The sequence below is a fragment of the Scyliorhinus torazame genome, chromosome 8 (genome assembly GCF_047496885.1).
Source record: "Scyliorhinus torazame isolate Kashiwa2021f chromosome 8, sScyTor2.1, whole genome shotgun sequence".
Lineage (NCBI taxonomy): Eukaryota > Metazoa > Chordata > Chondrichthyes > Carcharhiniformes > Scyliorhinidae > Scyliorhinus > Scyliorhinus torazame.
The window spans coordinates 10,090,219-10,107,593 of record NC_092714.1 but is presented as its reverse complement, the minus strand read 5'-3'; the positions used below and the strand labels follow the sequence as shown (position 1 = coordinate 10,107,593).

At 48.0% G+C, this 17,375-nt stretch overlaps 1 protein-coding gene across 5 annotated transcripts in view; it reads right to left on the bottom strand.

The window, feature by feature from the left end:
* Positions 1–203: 203 nt before the first annotated feature.
* Positions 204–17,375, bottom strand: part of robo1 (roundabout, axon guidance receptor, homolog 1 (Drosophila)) — a 1,056,574-nt gene continuing 1,039,402 nt past the window's right edge. For all 5 annotated transcript variants that reach the window (XM_072513063.1, XM_072513065.1, XM_072513062.1 and 2 more), the window contains 3 exons: positions 11,524–11,844; positions 7,346–7,566; positions 204–1,707 (listed from right to left, as the gene is read on the bottom strand). In XM_072513063.1, the coding sequence (XP_072369164.1) occupies positions 1,693–1,707; positions 7,346–7,566; positions 11,524–11,844 (557 nt within the window). In that variant the 3' untranslated portion in view covers positions 204–1,692. The remainder of the gene's footprint in view (positions 1,708–7,345; positions 7,567–11,523; positions 11,845–17,375) is intronic.

Sequence of the window (17,375 nt, the reverse complement as noted above, 5' to 3'; positions counted from 1 at the left end):
CTGGAATGAAGTATCCTTTCCTCACAATCTTACAAATTCAATAAAATATTGGGGTCTAATCTGGGATCGTAATGCAGACTTTGTCAGTGATGAAAGAATTTTAAAATGATAACTTGCGTAGAACATGTTATTCAGACAAATGAGGCCAGACTTGAGAAACATTTCTCTTGATGAAAGAAAAGGCACTGGAACACCCAAGCATGTTTGTGATTTTGAGGACAGTTTTTAATAAATAATGTGGCAAGGAAATTACATGTTGAGAATTATTCGATCCTGAATATGTAAATTTATGACTGCGGAAAATAAATCTTACATACAAAGTACCAAAACCATGTGAACAGGTTCGCTGATCCCTTTGTGCGACACACCACCGCTCTTGATAATCACGTTACAAAATGACCAATGTTAACCTGGATCCAATGGCACCCACCCCCTGTCTCGTGAGATTGAAAAGCGGTTGTCTTTTGTTATTTTTGGGGGGGTGACAGGTGTAACCTTCACCTTCCCACAAAAGCAAACCGCCGTACCCTGTTGATTATATTGCTATTTCCAAACGGCACTCCGCCGTCGCATCGCCCTCCTCATCTTCACCCACACTGCAACGAGCAGCAGCCAGTTGAGAGTTGCCTTTGCAAGTCACATCAGCAAACAAAATGAAGAGATTTTATTCGATATATAAGTGGACTCACAGCGGTTAAAGTCCTCATTGAAGTTTAGGCAGGCCACAATGTCTTGAGTCTGCTTGTATGTAAACGGCCACAAATTTTGTCTCGAGTCCTCTTTTGGACAGGGACCTTCTCTTACCAGAGGGACCACATGAGAGAATCGCTCTCTTCACTCAGCTCTGTGCAAGTATTGAGTCTTCCTCGCCCTCTCCCGAGCCAAGCCTCGCAGAAACATTCCCCTTTCTGTCCTCGCTTCCCCCTCCCCGAAAAAAAAAACAGCTTCTAACTCCTGACGGTTTAAAATCGAACACTTCTCCTTGTCCATCCTCCCTTCCTCCCTCCCTCCCCCCTCTCCCCCTTTCCTCCATCACAGTTGATTCTCCAGAAAGATACAGGAGGCTAATAAGTACCCTTAAAAAAATGGTCTTCCTTTCAAAATTAAAAGTTTAGTGATTGTGCTTTCGAAACCAAGAAATAAACAAAAAACAAAATTGAAACAGTGCATTACAACGATAAAAGAAATTATATATATTATTAAAAAAAGCAATTCAGCTTTGTGCCAAGATGGCCATTCTTTGGAGGATGGTGTTTAACACACAACTTATTTACAACAGGGCTGAATGGGAAGCTGGAGGGCTAATGGGATGTGTTAAAAAATCCGGTACATATTTACAAAATGAATCCCCCCGTTTCGGTTTTCCATGTTGAAGGAACTAAATTCTTTCAAACAAACGAAACTGGTTGGAACTGAGCGTTAATTCCAGACATAAATTACAATTAAAAGCCAAAGGTGCCCACCCCCCACCCCATTCCAAAAGAAAAGTCAAAAATTAAAAACTGAACCAAAACAAAAAGACTGACGTGGTCAATCAACGCGGTGCAAACATTTATAATTTACACGGTCTATCGGCGCGCCAAACATTATATCTGGCATCAAATATCATCCATGGGCAGGAGTTTTACAAAAACTGTTATAGATCTCTCCAAAGTCCAATCGGAGTTAATCATTCGACAAAAGCTTCGTTCTTCAGCTTTCAATTTCCTGGAAAGGATAAGGGGAAATGGGTCAACAATTTAAATCACATTCCCGATTTTTTTCATCCACTCGTCTCCCTCCCCGACCCGTTATCACCCCAGGTACAACAGCGCAGCAGTGATGGGACTGAATTATGGATTTCATCATCTGACTCTGAGCACAAGGAGACTGGAAGAAGGGTCAGGAACAACCCCACACAACCCATTGAGCCTGCGCCATCATAGAATTTACAGTGCAGAAAGAGGCCATTCGGCCCATCGAGTCTGCACCGGCTCTTGGAAAGAGCACCCTTCCCAAGCCCACACCTCCACCCTATCGCTGTAACCCAGCAATCCCACCTAACCTAAGGGCAATTAACCTGCACATCTTTGGACTGTGGGAGGAAACCGGAGCACCCGGAGGAAACCCACGCAGACACGGGGAGAACGTGCAGACTCCGCACAGACAGTGACCCAAGCCGGGAATCGAACCTGGGACCTTAAAGCTGTGAAGCAACTGTGCTAACCACTGTGCTACCGTGCCTCAAGGCTGACCTTCGATTTTTAACTCCATTCACAGTCCAGTCTCCATATCCCTTGCTTCCCTGAGACACCAGAATTCTGTCTGTTGCAACAATTGAGCATCCACAATCCTCTGGGGCAGAGGTTACCAATGGGTAGCAAGGTGGCACAATGGTTAGCACTGCTGCCTCACAGCGCCAGGGACCCGGGGTCCATTCCGGCCTTGGGTCACTGTCTGTGTGCACGTGGAGTTTGCACATTCTCGCCGTGTCTGCGTGGGTTTCCTCCGGCTGCTCCACTTTCCTCCCGCAGTCCAAAGGTGTGTAGGTTAGGTGGAGTTACGGGGTTAGGGCGGGGAGTGGTCCTTGATAGGGTGTTCTTTCGGAGGGTTGGTGCAGACTTGATGGGTTGACTGACCTCCTTCTGCACTAAAGGAATTCTATGGATTCATCGCACCCTTCCAAAATATTCATCTATATTTCTCACAAAGTAATCCAGTTTCCCAATAAATGTGTCTCCATTTTTCACCTCTAATACCATTTGTAGTTAGGGAGCTCTACATTGCAGCTCTCTCTGGATAAAATTGTTTCTCCTGAACTGGATTTATTATCTTATATTGATGGTTCCCTAGTTCTGGTCTTCCCTGCAGGTAGAAACTTCACCCTATATCTACAGTATTAAAACCTATCATCACCTCAAAGAGGCCCATCAGGCTACCCCTCAGTCTTCGCTCTTCTAGAGAAAACAACATCAGCATGGCCAATCTTTATAAATATAGAATAGATTTATAGAACGGTTACAGCACAGAAGGAGGCCATTTGGCGCCGTGCCCATGCCAGCATTCTAATAGAGCAACTTAATCCCACTCTCCCACATTTCCCCAGTTTGCAAATCTTCACTCTTCCGATATTCTGTTTCAGAAGCCATAACTGAATCTGCCTCTCAGGCAGCACATTCCAGATCCCGGAGACTCGAATTATTCCTCTGGTTCATTTGCCAATCACCTTAAATCTGCGTCCCTCTGATTTACGATCCTTCCACCAATGGGAGCAGTTTCTCCCTATCTACTCTGTCCAGGCTCCCTGTGATTTTGAACTCCTCCATCAAATCTCCTCTCAATCTTCTCTTCCTAAGGGAAAACAATCCCAACTCTATCAATCTATCCGTTTAGCTGAAGTCTCTCATCCCCAAAACCAGTTTTGTAAATCTTTTCTGCACCCTCTCGAAAGCCCTTGCAACTTTCCAAAAGTGTGATGCCCAGAATTGGACACAATACTCCAGCTGAGGGCAAACTAGTGTTTTATAAGGGTTCATCATAACATCCTTGCTTTTGTATTCAATGTCTCTATTTGTAAATGATGTGGAGCTGCCGGCATTGGACTGGGATGAGCACAGTAAGAAGTCTTACAACACCAGGTTACAGTCCAACAGGTTTGTTTCAAATCATTAGCTTTTGGAGCGCTGCTCCTTCCTCAGGTGAATGAAGAGGTAGGTTCCAGAAACATTTATACAGACAAAGTCAAAATTGCAAGATGAAGCGGGGGTGAACGCACGACGCAAAGGCAGCAAAAACCGTCCGGGAGAAGCAAGTAACAACACCACCAAAAATAATATTGCTAACTGTACAGAGTTGCTGCTGTTGAGCTAGTGCACAATATCCGACCAGTTTGGGGTTTTTTTTGTTTTTGCTTCTGTGTATATATGTATATTAATCTGTGTACATAACTGTAAATATACATTGTTCAAAAACCCAATAAAAAACATTTATAAAATAAAATTAATTGCTCATTCAACATTCACATTCAATGGTTTGTGCACATATGTCCCAGGTCTTTGTGCTCCTGCACCCACTTCAGAATCTTCTCCTTTATTTAATACTGCCTCTCCTCATTCTCCCTACCAATATATATTACATCACACTTCTCTGCATTAAATTTGTCTGCCACTTCTACTGTCTATGCCCTGGAGAATTCCTCCTCACAGTTCGCAAAGTTTGTGTCACCAACAAGTTTTGAAATTGCGCCCTGCACACTCAAACTAGGTCAATAGCAGGAGTGACAGATGTAATTAGTAGTGGCAGATGGAATACAATGTGGGGAAGTGTGAGGTTGTGCACTTTGGTGGGAAGAATAGAGGCATAGACTATTTTCTAAATGGGGAAAGGCTTCGGAAATCAGAAGCACAAAGGGACTTAGGAGTGCGAGGTCTGTATTCTCTTAAGGTTAACATGCAGGCTCAGTCAGCAGTTAAGAAAGCAAATGCAATGTTAACATTCATGTCGAGAGGGCTAGAATACAAGACCAGGGATGGACTTCTGAGGCTGTAAAAGGCTCTGGTCAGACCCCATTCGGAATATTGTGAGCAGTTTTGGGCCCCATAACTAAGGAAGGATGTGCTGGCCTTGGAAAGTGTCCAGAGGAGAGTCACAAGAATGATCCCTGGAATGATCCCTGGCTTGTCATATGAGGAGCGGTTGAGGACTCTGGGCCTATACTCGATGGAGTTTAGAAGGATGAGTGGCGGGGGTGATGGGGCACCTCATTGAAACTTACAGTATACTGAGAGACCTGGATAGAGTGGATGTGCAGAGGATGTTTTCACTGGTAGGAGAGACTACAATATATGGGTACAGCCTCAGGCTAAAGGGACGATCCTTTAAAACAGAGGTAAGGAGGAATTTCTTCAGCCAGAGGGTGGTGAATCTGTGGAACTCTTTGCCGCAGAAGGCTGTGGAGGCCAATTCACTGAGTGTCTTTAAGACAGAGATAGATAGGTTCTTGATTAATAAGGGGATCAGAGGTTATGGGGAGAAGGCAGGAGGATGGGGATGAGAAAATATCAGCCATGATTGATTGGCGGAGCAGACTCGATGGGCCGAGTGGCCTGATTAAGGAAAATGAAGGAGTTGGCATAAATTTAAATTAAGAGTCTTTTCAGCTGAAGTATGACTGGGGAGCTCAGTCCCGGTGTTTTGCAAGTCCTGCAGTATGTGGGAATTCCCCGACACTCCTTGCCGTCTGGATGACTAAATGTGCAGGAGGTTTGACCAACTTAAGAGCCGGGTTTCAGAGCTTGTGCATCGGCTGGAGACACAGCGGTGAAACCGTGAGGCTGAGAGGTTTGTGGATAGCATGTTTTTAGACGTGGACATACCGCAGCTGAAGGAAGTGCCGTCAGAGAGGGAATGGGTGGTCACCAGTCAGAGGTAGAGGGGCAGGAAGGTAATCAGGAAAGCCCCAGAGTCCATCTCACTCAAGGACCATTTTTCTGTGTTGGAAAACGATGAGAGTGGTGGTCCCTCTGGGGAGCGCAGTCAGAGCCAGGTTCGTGGCACTGTGGGGGGGGGGGGGGGGAGAGGAGAAAGAGTGGAGGAGCAGTAGTGGGAGGAGACTCAATAGTGAGGGGTGCAGACTGGGGCAGTTAGAGAGAGAAACTACTTTCTCTTGTGGTGGATGTCCAGAACGAGGGGAGGAAAACTTAAGAGTTAAGATACGGTTCAATCATGATCTCATTGAATGGAGGAACTGGTTGGAAAGAGGAGAATGGCCTCATCCTGTTCGCATGTCCCCCAGATTGGTGCGGCAAACACTTCTCGTTGATTAACATTGCAGCCACTAAGAAGAGATTTAGAACTGAGAAGTGACAAGACCGACTCTGAAAGATCAAGCTATGTGTAGAAATTGCAAAAGTTGTGTCGGCAACAACAATCGAGTCTGTGAGCAGATATATATTGAGAAGTCTTACAACACCAGGTTAAAGTCCAACAGGTTTGTTTTAAACACTAGCTTTCGGAGCACTGTTCCTTCCTCAGGTGAATGAAGAGGTATGTTCCAGAAACATATATATAGACAAAGTCAAAGATGCAAGATGATACTTTGAATGCGAGCATTTGCAGGTAATTAAGTCTTTACAGATCCCGAGATAGGGGTAACCCCAGGTTAAAGAGGTGTGAATTGTCTCAAGCCAGGACAGTTGGTAGGATTTCGCAAGCCCAGGCCAGATGGCGGGGGGTGAATGTAATGTGACATGAATCCCAGGTCCCGGTTGAGGCCGTACTCATGTGTGCGGAACTTGGCTATAAGTTTCTGTTTGGTAATTCTGCGTTGTCGCGCATCCTGAAGGCTGCAGAATCGCCGAGCAGAAACTTATAGCCAAGTTCCGCACACATGAGTACGTCCTCAACCGGGACCTGGGATTCATGTCACATTACATTCATCCCCCACCATCTGGCCTGCAAAATCCTCCCAACTGTCCTGGCTTGAGACAATTCACACCTCTTTAACCTGGGGTTACCCCATCTCTGGATCTGTAAAGATTTAATCACCTGCTAATGGTCGCATTCCAAGCATTGTTTGGCATCTTTGAATCTGTCTATATATATGTTTCTGAAACCCACCTCTTCATTCACCTGAGGAAGGAGCAGCGCTCCGAAAGCTAGTGACATCGAAACAAACCTGTTGGACTTTAACCTGGTGTTGTAAGACTTCTTACTGTGCTCACTCCAGTCCAACGCCGGCATCTCCACATCACAGATATATATTGATATGTTAGATAATAATCAGTACGGGAAAGGTAGAGTGGGAACTCCTCCAAATGGCAGAGTCAAACTGGAAGCTCAAGAGAGACCTGAGAAAGTGAAGGGAGGTTCAGCAGAATTGTTCAAGTTTTGAAGGGCAAATGAGCAGATTGTGTCTGTTCGTAATCAGAAAACACAGGGACAGTGGATTGGCAAAATCACCAGAGGTCATGCGGGGAGAATCTTTTTTTTTAACGTAGCGAGTTATTGTGCCCTGGGAAAGGGTTGGAAGCAGATTCAATCGGAACTTCCAAAAGGGAATCGCATAAATACTTGAAGAGGGAAAACATGCGGGGCTAAGGGAAGGAGGGCAGGAGTGGAACTGATCGATTAGCCCTCTCAAAGAGCCAACAGGCATGATAGGCTGAATGGACTTCTCCTGTGTTCATTAATTCTCTGAGGGGTCCTACAGAATTGTTCTGAATGGATTGAGGATGAGTGATCCACCACATTAATTGTGAAACTTGTCAAGCCCCTACGTTCTAACAAACTACCACTTCTACAGCGATACCAATCCCTGACCCCACTTCCTCCCGCTCCCAGGCACAAACAGCTCTTGATCAGTCACCTCAAAATCCTCTTCACCCTCGTAAGATCCCACTTCTTTTAGACCAGCTTCTGATGGGTTCCTGCGGGATGCACCTGTGCCGCCGCCTGGCATGGTCTGGTCCGCTCTCCTCCGACCTCCAGACCCTCTTGATGACATAGAGCTGGAAGAGCTGGGCTCCCTGGGATTCTGCGCGGAGGGGAAGGTTGGTCGGCTGTATGGAAGGACGTCCTCCCCTGCACCTGCGTGACAAACGTGGAGGTAAGTGTTGGGGTGAGGAGAACCAGAGGACTCTTAATCATTTCCCTCTCTTTTTGTTCGTCCCTCAGCCCTTTGACGGCATTGGAAGGGGTGAGCCTATTAGTTCCATTGCCGGTTGGTCTTCGTCAATCACCATGTGTGTGAATTTCAACCTCTTAACATCCCAAACTGGTGGGAGGAAATGGCCGAGTAAGATGCTGAAATTCAGTGGCTTGCACGCGACCAGATTGTCTGTGAATCGGGCGGAAAGAGTTTGAAACCCAGCATGCACAGGGAGCATCCATCGAGCTGCAGGGGCTGAGAGGAGGCCTTGGGCTTTCTGAGGTGCCCTGTGTACGTGCAAGTGCTCTACCAATCTCATTTGGAACTCCCGGGAGTACTCCAGCTTCTCCTGGCCTTACAGAGAGCCAATTTGGTCGACTCGGCAGGTTTAAACCATTGGATTATACCGTGCTGGAAACTTGCTCACTTTCAGCTGAAATTATGCTGGAGGCCAATTGACCGAATTTGACCCTGGTTTGCATCGAGGCGTGAGGGCCCCACCTGACTCAGGTAGAAAATAGGGTCGACAATTCTGATTGGTTCAATCTTCATCATGTGATCTTCAATCTTAATTTACTCTGTCCCTTCCCTCACCCTATTGGCTGCCGGGTTTGTTCAACACATGGCCAACTGGAGACAAATATAGTCCATGATCCTGATTGGATGATTGTTGCCTTCCAGTCAAACAGCCCCACAATGCCCAATATTTCTCGATCACAGCAGGTTTTGTGACCAAGTGGGAAACAACACATTTTCTTTTCATGCCCCCATGTTTTATAATCATAATAATCGCTTATTGTCACAAGTAGGCTTCAATGAAATTACTGTGGAAAGCCCCTAGTCGCCACATTCCGGCACCTGTTCGGTGAGACCGGTTCGAGGTGTTGGGTTTGCAGCAATATCTCAGAGATTCATCTTTAATTCCTGCTGATCCCAGATTTCCTGGAAGATTAGTAACTCCAATCTCACCTGTCGCAAGATTCAGGCTCTAAAATTGCAGCTGAACGCAAAACAGCATTTCATAAAGCAGCCCGCTTAATTGGCGCCCCCATCCACCACCTTCAACATTCAATCCCTCCACCACCATTCCTTCACTGTCGCTGGGGCAACATCCTCGAATTCCCTCCCTAACAGCACTGTGGGTTTACCCGCACCTCAGGGTCTGCAGTGGTTCAAGAAGGCAGCTCACCACCATGAAATGAAATGAAATGAAAATGAAAATGAAATGAAAATGAAGGGCATCTTCGGAAGGGCAACTCGGGATGGGCAGCATGGCAGCATTGTGGATAGCACAATTGCTTCACAGCTCCAGGGTCCCAGGTTCGATTCCGGCTTGGGTCACTGTCTGTGCGGAGTCTGCACAGACTTGAACGAAAAGTGCCAAAATGAGGTGCGTATGGGCCGCGACGGGTAAGAGTTGGATGGAGTCTCTGGGTAGGACGGCTACCAATGCCGTGTCTTCCCTACCCGAGCGTAGTTGACCAGAGGGGGGGTTCAAGAAGGCAGCTCACCACCATGAGCTGCGTGGGTTTCCTCCGGGTGCTCCGGTTTCCTCCCACAGTCCAAAGATGTGCAGGTTAGGTGGATTGGCCATGATAAATTGCCCTTAGTGTCCACAATTGCCCTTAGTGTTGGGTGGGGTTACTGGGTTATAGGGATAGGGTGGAGGTGTTGACCTTGGGTAGGGTGCTCTTTCCAAGAGCCGGTGCAGACTCGATGGGCCGAATGGCCTCCTTCTGCACTATAAATTCTCGGATAATAAATGTCAGCCTTGCCCATGAAAGAAATTTGAAAAACTGCCTCACCCCCACCTGCCAAATTATGGTGGGGTGGGGGGGGGGATGAGACAGGATAGTTAAAATTTCCACTTCAGTGACAGGAGAGTATTCAACTGCAGGAGTGAGCAGCAACAGAACTCCTGCTGCTACCCGCAAACGATCCACATTTCGGGGGGGGCATGAGACAGGATAGTTAAAATTTCCACTTCAGTGACAGGAGGCTATTCAACTGCAGGAGTGAGCAGCAACAGAACTCCTGCTGCTACCCGCAAACGATCCACATTTCGGGGGGGCATGAGACAGGATAGTTAAAATTTCCACTTCAGTGACAGGAGGCTATTCAACTGCAGGAGTGAGCAGCAACAGAACTCCTGCTGCTACCCTCAAACGATCCACATTTCTTGCCCCAGGTTATAGGTGTACAACAGACTTGAACTCTTGAAGTTGTGAGTTCAAATTCTATTGGGCTAACTATTGAAACAAAAGTCAATGTATCATCTTTGGCCTGACACCAGGAAATTGATGAACAGAATTGAATTTTTAAAATGGAATAACCCTGGTATTTATACCGTGGTCTGCACAGACTCAGGACATCCCAATGTAAGTTACAGGCAAGGATGGACTTTTTGAAGTTGTAGTGTAGGAAAGTTAAGTTATGCACAGCAAGATCCCAAAATTGACAATAAAAAACAGGTAATCTGTTTTTTCACTTATGTTGGTCGAAGAATAAATATTGGTGAAGGCACCAGGCAGAACTGGTTTGCTCGTTGGTCTAGAGGTATGATTCGCGCTTAGGCTCTCCATTTCAATAAAATGCGGGAGATCCCGGGTTCAAGTCCTGGACGAGCACAGCAAAGCACCTTTTGTGGGCGGCACGGTAGCACAGTGGTTAGCACTGTTGCTTCACAGCTCCAGGGTCCCAGGTTCAATTCCCGGATTGGGTCACTGTCTGTGCGGAGTCTGCACGTTCTCCCCGTGTCTGCGTGGGTTTCCTCCGGGTGCTCCGGTTTCCTCCCACAGTCCACAGATGTGTAGGTTAGGTGGATTGGCCGTGCTAAATTGCCCTTAAGTGTGCAAAAAAGGTTAGGTGGGGGTTATTGGGTTACGGAGATAGGGTGGAAATGAGGGCTTAGGTCGTGTGCTCTTTCCAAGGGCTGGTGCAGACCTGATGGGCCAAATGGCCCCCTTCTGCACTGTAAATTCTATGATTCTATGAACTCTTCTGTTCTTCTTTGAACTAGTGTATTGGGGTCTTCAAAACACACCTGAGAGGTCACACAGAGCCTTGGTTTAAGGTCTTATCTGCAAGAAGGCTCCACAGACAGTGCAGTATTCTCACTGCTGCACTGGGTGCGTCAATCTCTGCTCATCTCTCGGGAGTAACTCTTGCTGGATTATCATTTTTAAAAAAACAGATTCGCTAATGCCCTTCCCCATTCCAGTCCCTTGCTATGACTCTTGGAGATGGGCAACAAATAAGAGTTTGCCAGTGTCGCTTGGCCACAGCTGAGGAATGTGAAAATTCCAAAGTGTCGACACTGCCAAATGTTCCCCTCGCCCGTCCAGGGGCACTGGGAGAAATTGTAGGATCCATCATTGATAAGACAGATGAGATGGTCAGTAATAATTCCAATAGGGAATCCAGGAGCAATTTTCTTAACCCTGAGAGTGGTGAGAATGTAGAATGAACAGTTTGAAGTGAACATAAAAGTATTTGAGGAGAAGCTTGTTGAGCACATGAACGAGACAGGGATAGAAGGATATGGTGACAGGGTCAGATGCCGTTGGGTCGGAGGAGACTCATCAAGTATAAAAATACTAGCATAGACCTGTTGGGCCAAATGGCCTGTTTCTGAACTGTAAATTCTATCCAACTGGTTCATGCTGGCGTCCATTCTGCACACAAACCCCCCCCCCCCCCCCGCTCCCCCCCCAAACTCGAAGTGCCTCTTCCCCCCTGTCTCCATCTTCCTCTGCTCCCTCTCCTTTCATTGCCTCTGCAGCACCCTGAGATACTGAGAGGCATGACTGAAACGCAAATTTGTTCACCTTCTTCTCAGGATAGGAATTCCGCCAAAGCTCGCCAGGCGCGGGGAGCAGCCACTTCCGGTATCTTACCTTGGGGGAGGCGAGCCTTTGGCTGGGAGTTCTCCCGCTTGCCGGCCTTGGCCAGGCGCTGTTTGGCACCGTGGATCTCACTCTGCCAGTGATCCGCAGGGTCTCGGCACTCTCCTGGGTTTGTGCGGCTGTCTGGAGGGTGTCTGGTGTCGGCGCCTTCTCGCCCTCGGAGGCCGCCGGCCTTCCTGTCTCCAGCTCGCTCTGCCTTCGGCTCCGCTGCATGGGGTTTTGGTAGCATGGGTGGCCAGGCTTCCAGGTGGCTCTTTGTCTGGAAGGTGGGTGATTTGATGGCCGGAGGGGGAATCGGAGGTGGGGGCAGCTCTACAGTTGTAAACACACAAAAATCATTTCCATTTTCATTAAGTTCGCACATTCCAGAATCCCTCCTGCGCCTACTTCACTCCCAGGTCCCTGATATCAACAGAAATCTGTGATTCTATAGCACCTTTAATTTCGTTAGAAAATCCCAAGATGCTTCGAGGAACATTACCAAACAGAATTAGACATTTATTAGACAGAAGGAGATATGACCAAAATCTTGATTAAAAAGGCAAGTTTTTAAGAGTGTCTTACCATAGAATTCCTACAGGACAGAAGGAGGCCATTCGGCCCATCGAGTCTGCACCGACCCTCTGAAAGAGCGCCTTACCTAGGCCACCTCCCCGCCCTATACCCTTAACCTCATCTAACCTGCATATCTTTGAACACTAAGGGACAATTTATCATGGCCAATCCACCTAACCCGCATATCTTTGGACTGTGGGAGGAAACCGGAGCACCCGGAGGAAACCCATGCACACACGGGGGGAAAGTGCAAACTCCGCACAGACGGTGACCCAAGCCGGGAATCGAACCCGGGACACTGGCGCTGTGAAGCAACTGTGCTGACCATTAATAGAGCGGTTCAAGTGCCTGTGAACAAAAACGGAGAAACTACTTCTACGAGCAGGAGATTTAAGGTCATTTGAAGAGAACCAGAAGATAGTAAAGAGTTTGAGCTGATTCTCCGATTGCTGACACCAAATACGCGCTCAGCGATTGGCCGGAGAATCCATGTTTACCCTGGAATTGGGGGCGGAGCCGTTTTTCCGATGTTCCGCCCCCTCAAAAACGGCGTACTGCTCGAGTACACAGCTCGCCATCGAGATGGCCTCAGGGCGTCACCTGCGGCCCTCCCCCGATGCTCCGCCCCCGATGGGCCGAGTCCCTGGCGGCGTGGGACACGTGTCCTCACAACGTTCAGGGACCTCGCGTAGCGGCTGCGGACTGTGTCCAGCGGCGCCACAGTCGGGGGGGGTGGGGGGGGGGGGGTAGCCGTTCCGCTGGCAGGGGAGCTTCAGCAGGGGCTGTGGGGACTGGTGGGGGATGGTCCGGGGATGGCGAGGGGGGTTACAGGAGGGCAGTTCTTGGCAAGCCGGCTCTGCGTGCGGCCGGTGCCACACTGTATGACGCGGTCGCCGCAGGCTGCCACCCGTGCGCATGTACGGCCACGGACCCAGCCGTTCTGCGGCCGTATCCGCAGGTCAAGCCGGGGGCTTTACGCTGGGCGGCTGCTGGCCCCCCACCAGACGGAGGGAAGGAAATTGGATGTGTATTTGAAAGGGAACTGATTGGAGGGCCAGAGAGTGTGACAAATTGCACATCTCTTTCAAAGAGCTGGCACAGACATTTTATAAGAAGTCGAATGGCCTTTTCCAATGCTGTCTGATTCCATAAGATTGAGCTGAGCTGGCTGACAGCGAGGGAAATGGAGAATAGGGGCTTTTGATCACAGAGTGCGGGGGTTCCTGTGGGAAACACAGGGCGGGATTCTCCCAGCCCCGGGGCCTGGCAGGAGAATCCCCGCGACCGGCTCTATGTGGCCCCCCCGTCGATTCTCAGGCCGGGGATGGGCCGAGCGGCCGTCGCAAACAACCCGAGTCCTGACGGCGTCATTCACACTTGTTCTCAGCCGGCGGGACCTTGGCGTGGAAGGGTCGGGGATCGACCCCAGGGAGGGGGTGGGGGGGGGGGGGGCCTCTGTTGTAGCCTGACCCGCGATCGGGGCCCACCGATCGGCGGGCCGGCCTCTCGGGCTGGGGGCCTCCTTTCTTCCGCACCGGCCTCTTTAGCCCTGCGCCATGTTGCGTCAGGGCCGACGCGGAGAAGGGAGACACCGCGCATGCGTGGGTTGGCGCCGGTGCCACTGTGCTTGCGCGGACCCTGCGACGCCCAGTTGACACTGGGATCAGCAGCTGGAGCGGCGTGGATCGCTCCAGTGCCATGCTGGCCTCCTGTAGGGGCCAGAAGTGCTGATCCTGAGGCCATGTTGACGCCGTCGAGAAACGTGACGGCGTTTCCGACGGCGTCAACACTTAGCCTCAGGATCAGAGAATCCCGCCCACACTTTCCACTCGGTCACCCAAGAGCAAAGAAACTTGCATTGACATATGATCAGTCAACTCACCATTGACTGAGGGTCACACCTGGGCTGTCAAAGGGTCTGGTCTCACTTGATCACACAATCCAGGCTGATAGCTAAAGGTAAAGTCGCCATAGTCCCAGATGACGATTGGGGCAAGGTTGAGAAGGCGGAGCCTTCATTAATACAGGGGTAGACAGGGTAGATTCAGAAAGAATGTTCCCGATGGTGGGGAGTCCAGAACTAGGGATAAGGGATAAATCTTTTAGGACTGAGGTGAGGAGAAATGTCTTCACCCAGAAGTGGTGAATCTGTGGAATTCGCTACCACAGAAAGCAGTTAAGGCCAAAACGTTGTGTAATTTCAAGAAGGAATTAGATACAGCTCTTGGGACTAAAGGGATCAAGGGATATGGGGAAAGCGGGATCAGGGTATTGAACTTGATGATCAGCCATGACCATAATGAACAGCAGAGCAGGCTCGAAGGGCCGAATGGCCTCCTCCTGCTTCTATTTGGATTAGATTGGATTTGTTTATTGTCACGTGTACCGACGTACAGTGAAAAGTATTGTTCTGTATATGTTTCTGTGTAATAACCTCAGCTGATAGGGGAATTGAACCCACACTACTGACCTTGACTCTGCATCACAAACCAGCTGTCGAGCCAGCTGAGCTAGGCCCACCGGTCGTACATGGGCTTCCAGTTCCAGATTTTTATTGAGTTCAATATTGGGATTGGAGCCCAGGTCTCAAGAGTGCTCTCCTGGGTCTCTGGATAACAAGCCCAGTGGCAATACCACGAACGCCATCGCCTCCCTTATCGCTCGATCAGCCTTACTGGATCTGACTATTTGGTCATTTTCTTGCTGTGGTTTGTGGGATCTTGCTGTGTGCTGTGGGCGCTACGGTAGCACAGTAGTTAGCACTGTGGCTTCACAGCGCCAGGGTCCCAGGTTCGATTCCCGGCTTGGGTCACTGTCTGTGCGGAGTCTGCACGTTCTCCCCGTGTCTGCGTGGGTTTCCTCCGGGTGCTCCGGTTTCCTCCCAGAAGTCCCGAAAGATGTGCTGTTAGGTGAATTGGACATTCTGAGTTCTCCCTCTGTGTACCCAGAATGTAGCAACTAGGGGATTTTCACAGTAACTTCATTGCAGTGTTAATGAAAGCCTACTTGTGACAATAATAAAGATGATGATTATAAATTTGCTGATGTGCTTCCTATATTGCTCCCGTGACAATATACTTCATGGGTGCAGCAGTGACTATAAAGCACTTGGGACATCTCTAAACAGTGAAGGGGGATACAGAAATGTCAAGTCTTTCTGTCAGTTCCACCCCGGATAGTGCATTTTCTCATTGCGCCATTGCGCGCGGAAGAGGCAAGAAGCTCGGAACACCGACCACCACGCTGACGGAATGAGAATGTCAAAAACAATGGCGGTGCGGAGGAACAAATCTGCGATCCACTGGAAGCGTTTAACATTAATCAGCGAAGCCAATAGCTTTTGGGCTGCATCCTGTTTAATTCAAAACACCTGGATTGCAAGTTGACCCGGTGGATTGACCTCTAATTAAATAGCCTGTTCTTTTTCAATCTAATTTTCCTCAGACAAAACCACATTGCATTCCCCAGCCTCCGACTCAGCTTTTTCATTATACAATCACCCCTGGCAGTGACTTCCGAATATCAGGGGTTTAGCCACACTAACTCTCGATCTATTTTAATCTTCCGTTTGATTATTACAGTTTTCTCAACTCAGTTCTCACCCTAAGGGCCACTGCTGTTGCGATTATATCTGGGAATGAATCGCATTAAAGTTGCTTGGACCTGGTTCGAACCGATCCCGCTCGTCATTGTAAGCTTTGCTTTCAATGCGTTTAGGTTTATTACAGTGCACGACCCACCAAACCTCACCCCCTCGGTTTTCCAAAATTGGACAATTCCAATAACTGGGATATTTCCACAGGAACTGCCACAAAAGCAGTGACATGTAGTGGAAATGTTTATTACAGAGAATAACAGAATCAGCTCGAGGCTGGGTAATAATATGAGGTTTGGAGAGTTTATCCATTGAATAAGATACCTAAAGAGAGTTTATATATAAGAGTAACAGATACCTGGGAGCGAGTTACAGACTGGAATCTAATCGAGGGGTTCGGGGTGGTTTATATATAAGAGTAACAGATACCCGGGAGTGAGTTACAGACTGGTATCTAATCTAGGGGTTTGGGGTGGTTTATATACAGAATAACAGATACCTGGGAGTGAGTTACAGACTGGAATGTAATCGAGGAGTTTGAGGTGGTTTTCATATAGAATAACAGATACCCGGGAGTGAGTTACCGATGGTATCTAATCGAGAGGTTTGGGGTGATTTATATATAGAATAACAGATACCCGGGAGTGAGTTACAGATTGGAATCTAATCGAGGAGTTAGGGATGGTTTATATATAGAATAACAAATACCCGGGAATGAGTTACAGACTGGAATCTAATCGAGGGGTTCGGGGTGGTTTATATATAGAATAACAGATACCCGGGAGTGAGTTACAGACTGGAATCTAATCGAGGGGTTCGGGATGGTTTATATATAGAATAACAGATATCCAGGAGTGAGTTACAGACTGGAATCTAATCGAGGGGTTCAGGGTGGTTTATATATAGAATAACAGATACCCAGGAGTGAGTTACAGACTGGAATCTAATCGAGGGGTTCGGGGTGGTTTATAAATAGAATAAGAGACATCAGGGAGTGAGTTACAGACTGGAATCTAATCGAGGGGTTTGGGTGGAATATATATAGAATAACAGATATCCGGGAATGTGTTACAAACAGGAATCTAATCGAGGGGTACACGGTGGCTTTTCTATAGAATAACAGATACCCGGGAGTGAGTTACAGACTGGAATCTAATCGAGTGGTTCAGAGTGGTTTATATATAGAATAACAGATACCCGGGAGTGAGTTACAGACTGGAATCTAATCGAGGGGTTTGGGGTGGTTTATATACAGAATAACAGATACCCGGGAGTGAGTTACCGATGGTATTTAATTGAGAGGTTTGGGGTGGTTTATATAGAATAACAGATACCCGGGAGTGAGTTACAGACTGGAATCTAATCGAGGGGTTCGGGGTGGTTTATATATAGAATAACAGATACCCGGGAGTGAGTTACAGATTGGAATCTAATCGAGGGGTTCGGAGTGGTTTATATATAGAGTAACAGATACCCGGGAGTGAGTGACAGACTGGAATCTAATCGAGGGGTTCGGGGTGGTTTATATATAAAATAACAGATACCCAGGAGTGAGTTACAGACTGGTATCTAATCGAGGGGTTCGGGGTGGTTTATATATAGAATAACAGATACCCGGGAGTGAGTTACAGATTGGAATCTAATCGAGGGGTTTGGGTGGAATATATATAGAATAACAGATATCCGGGAATGT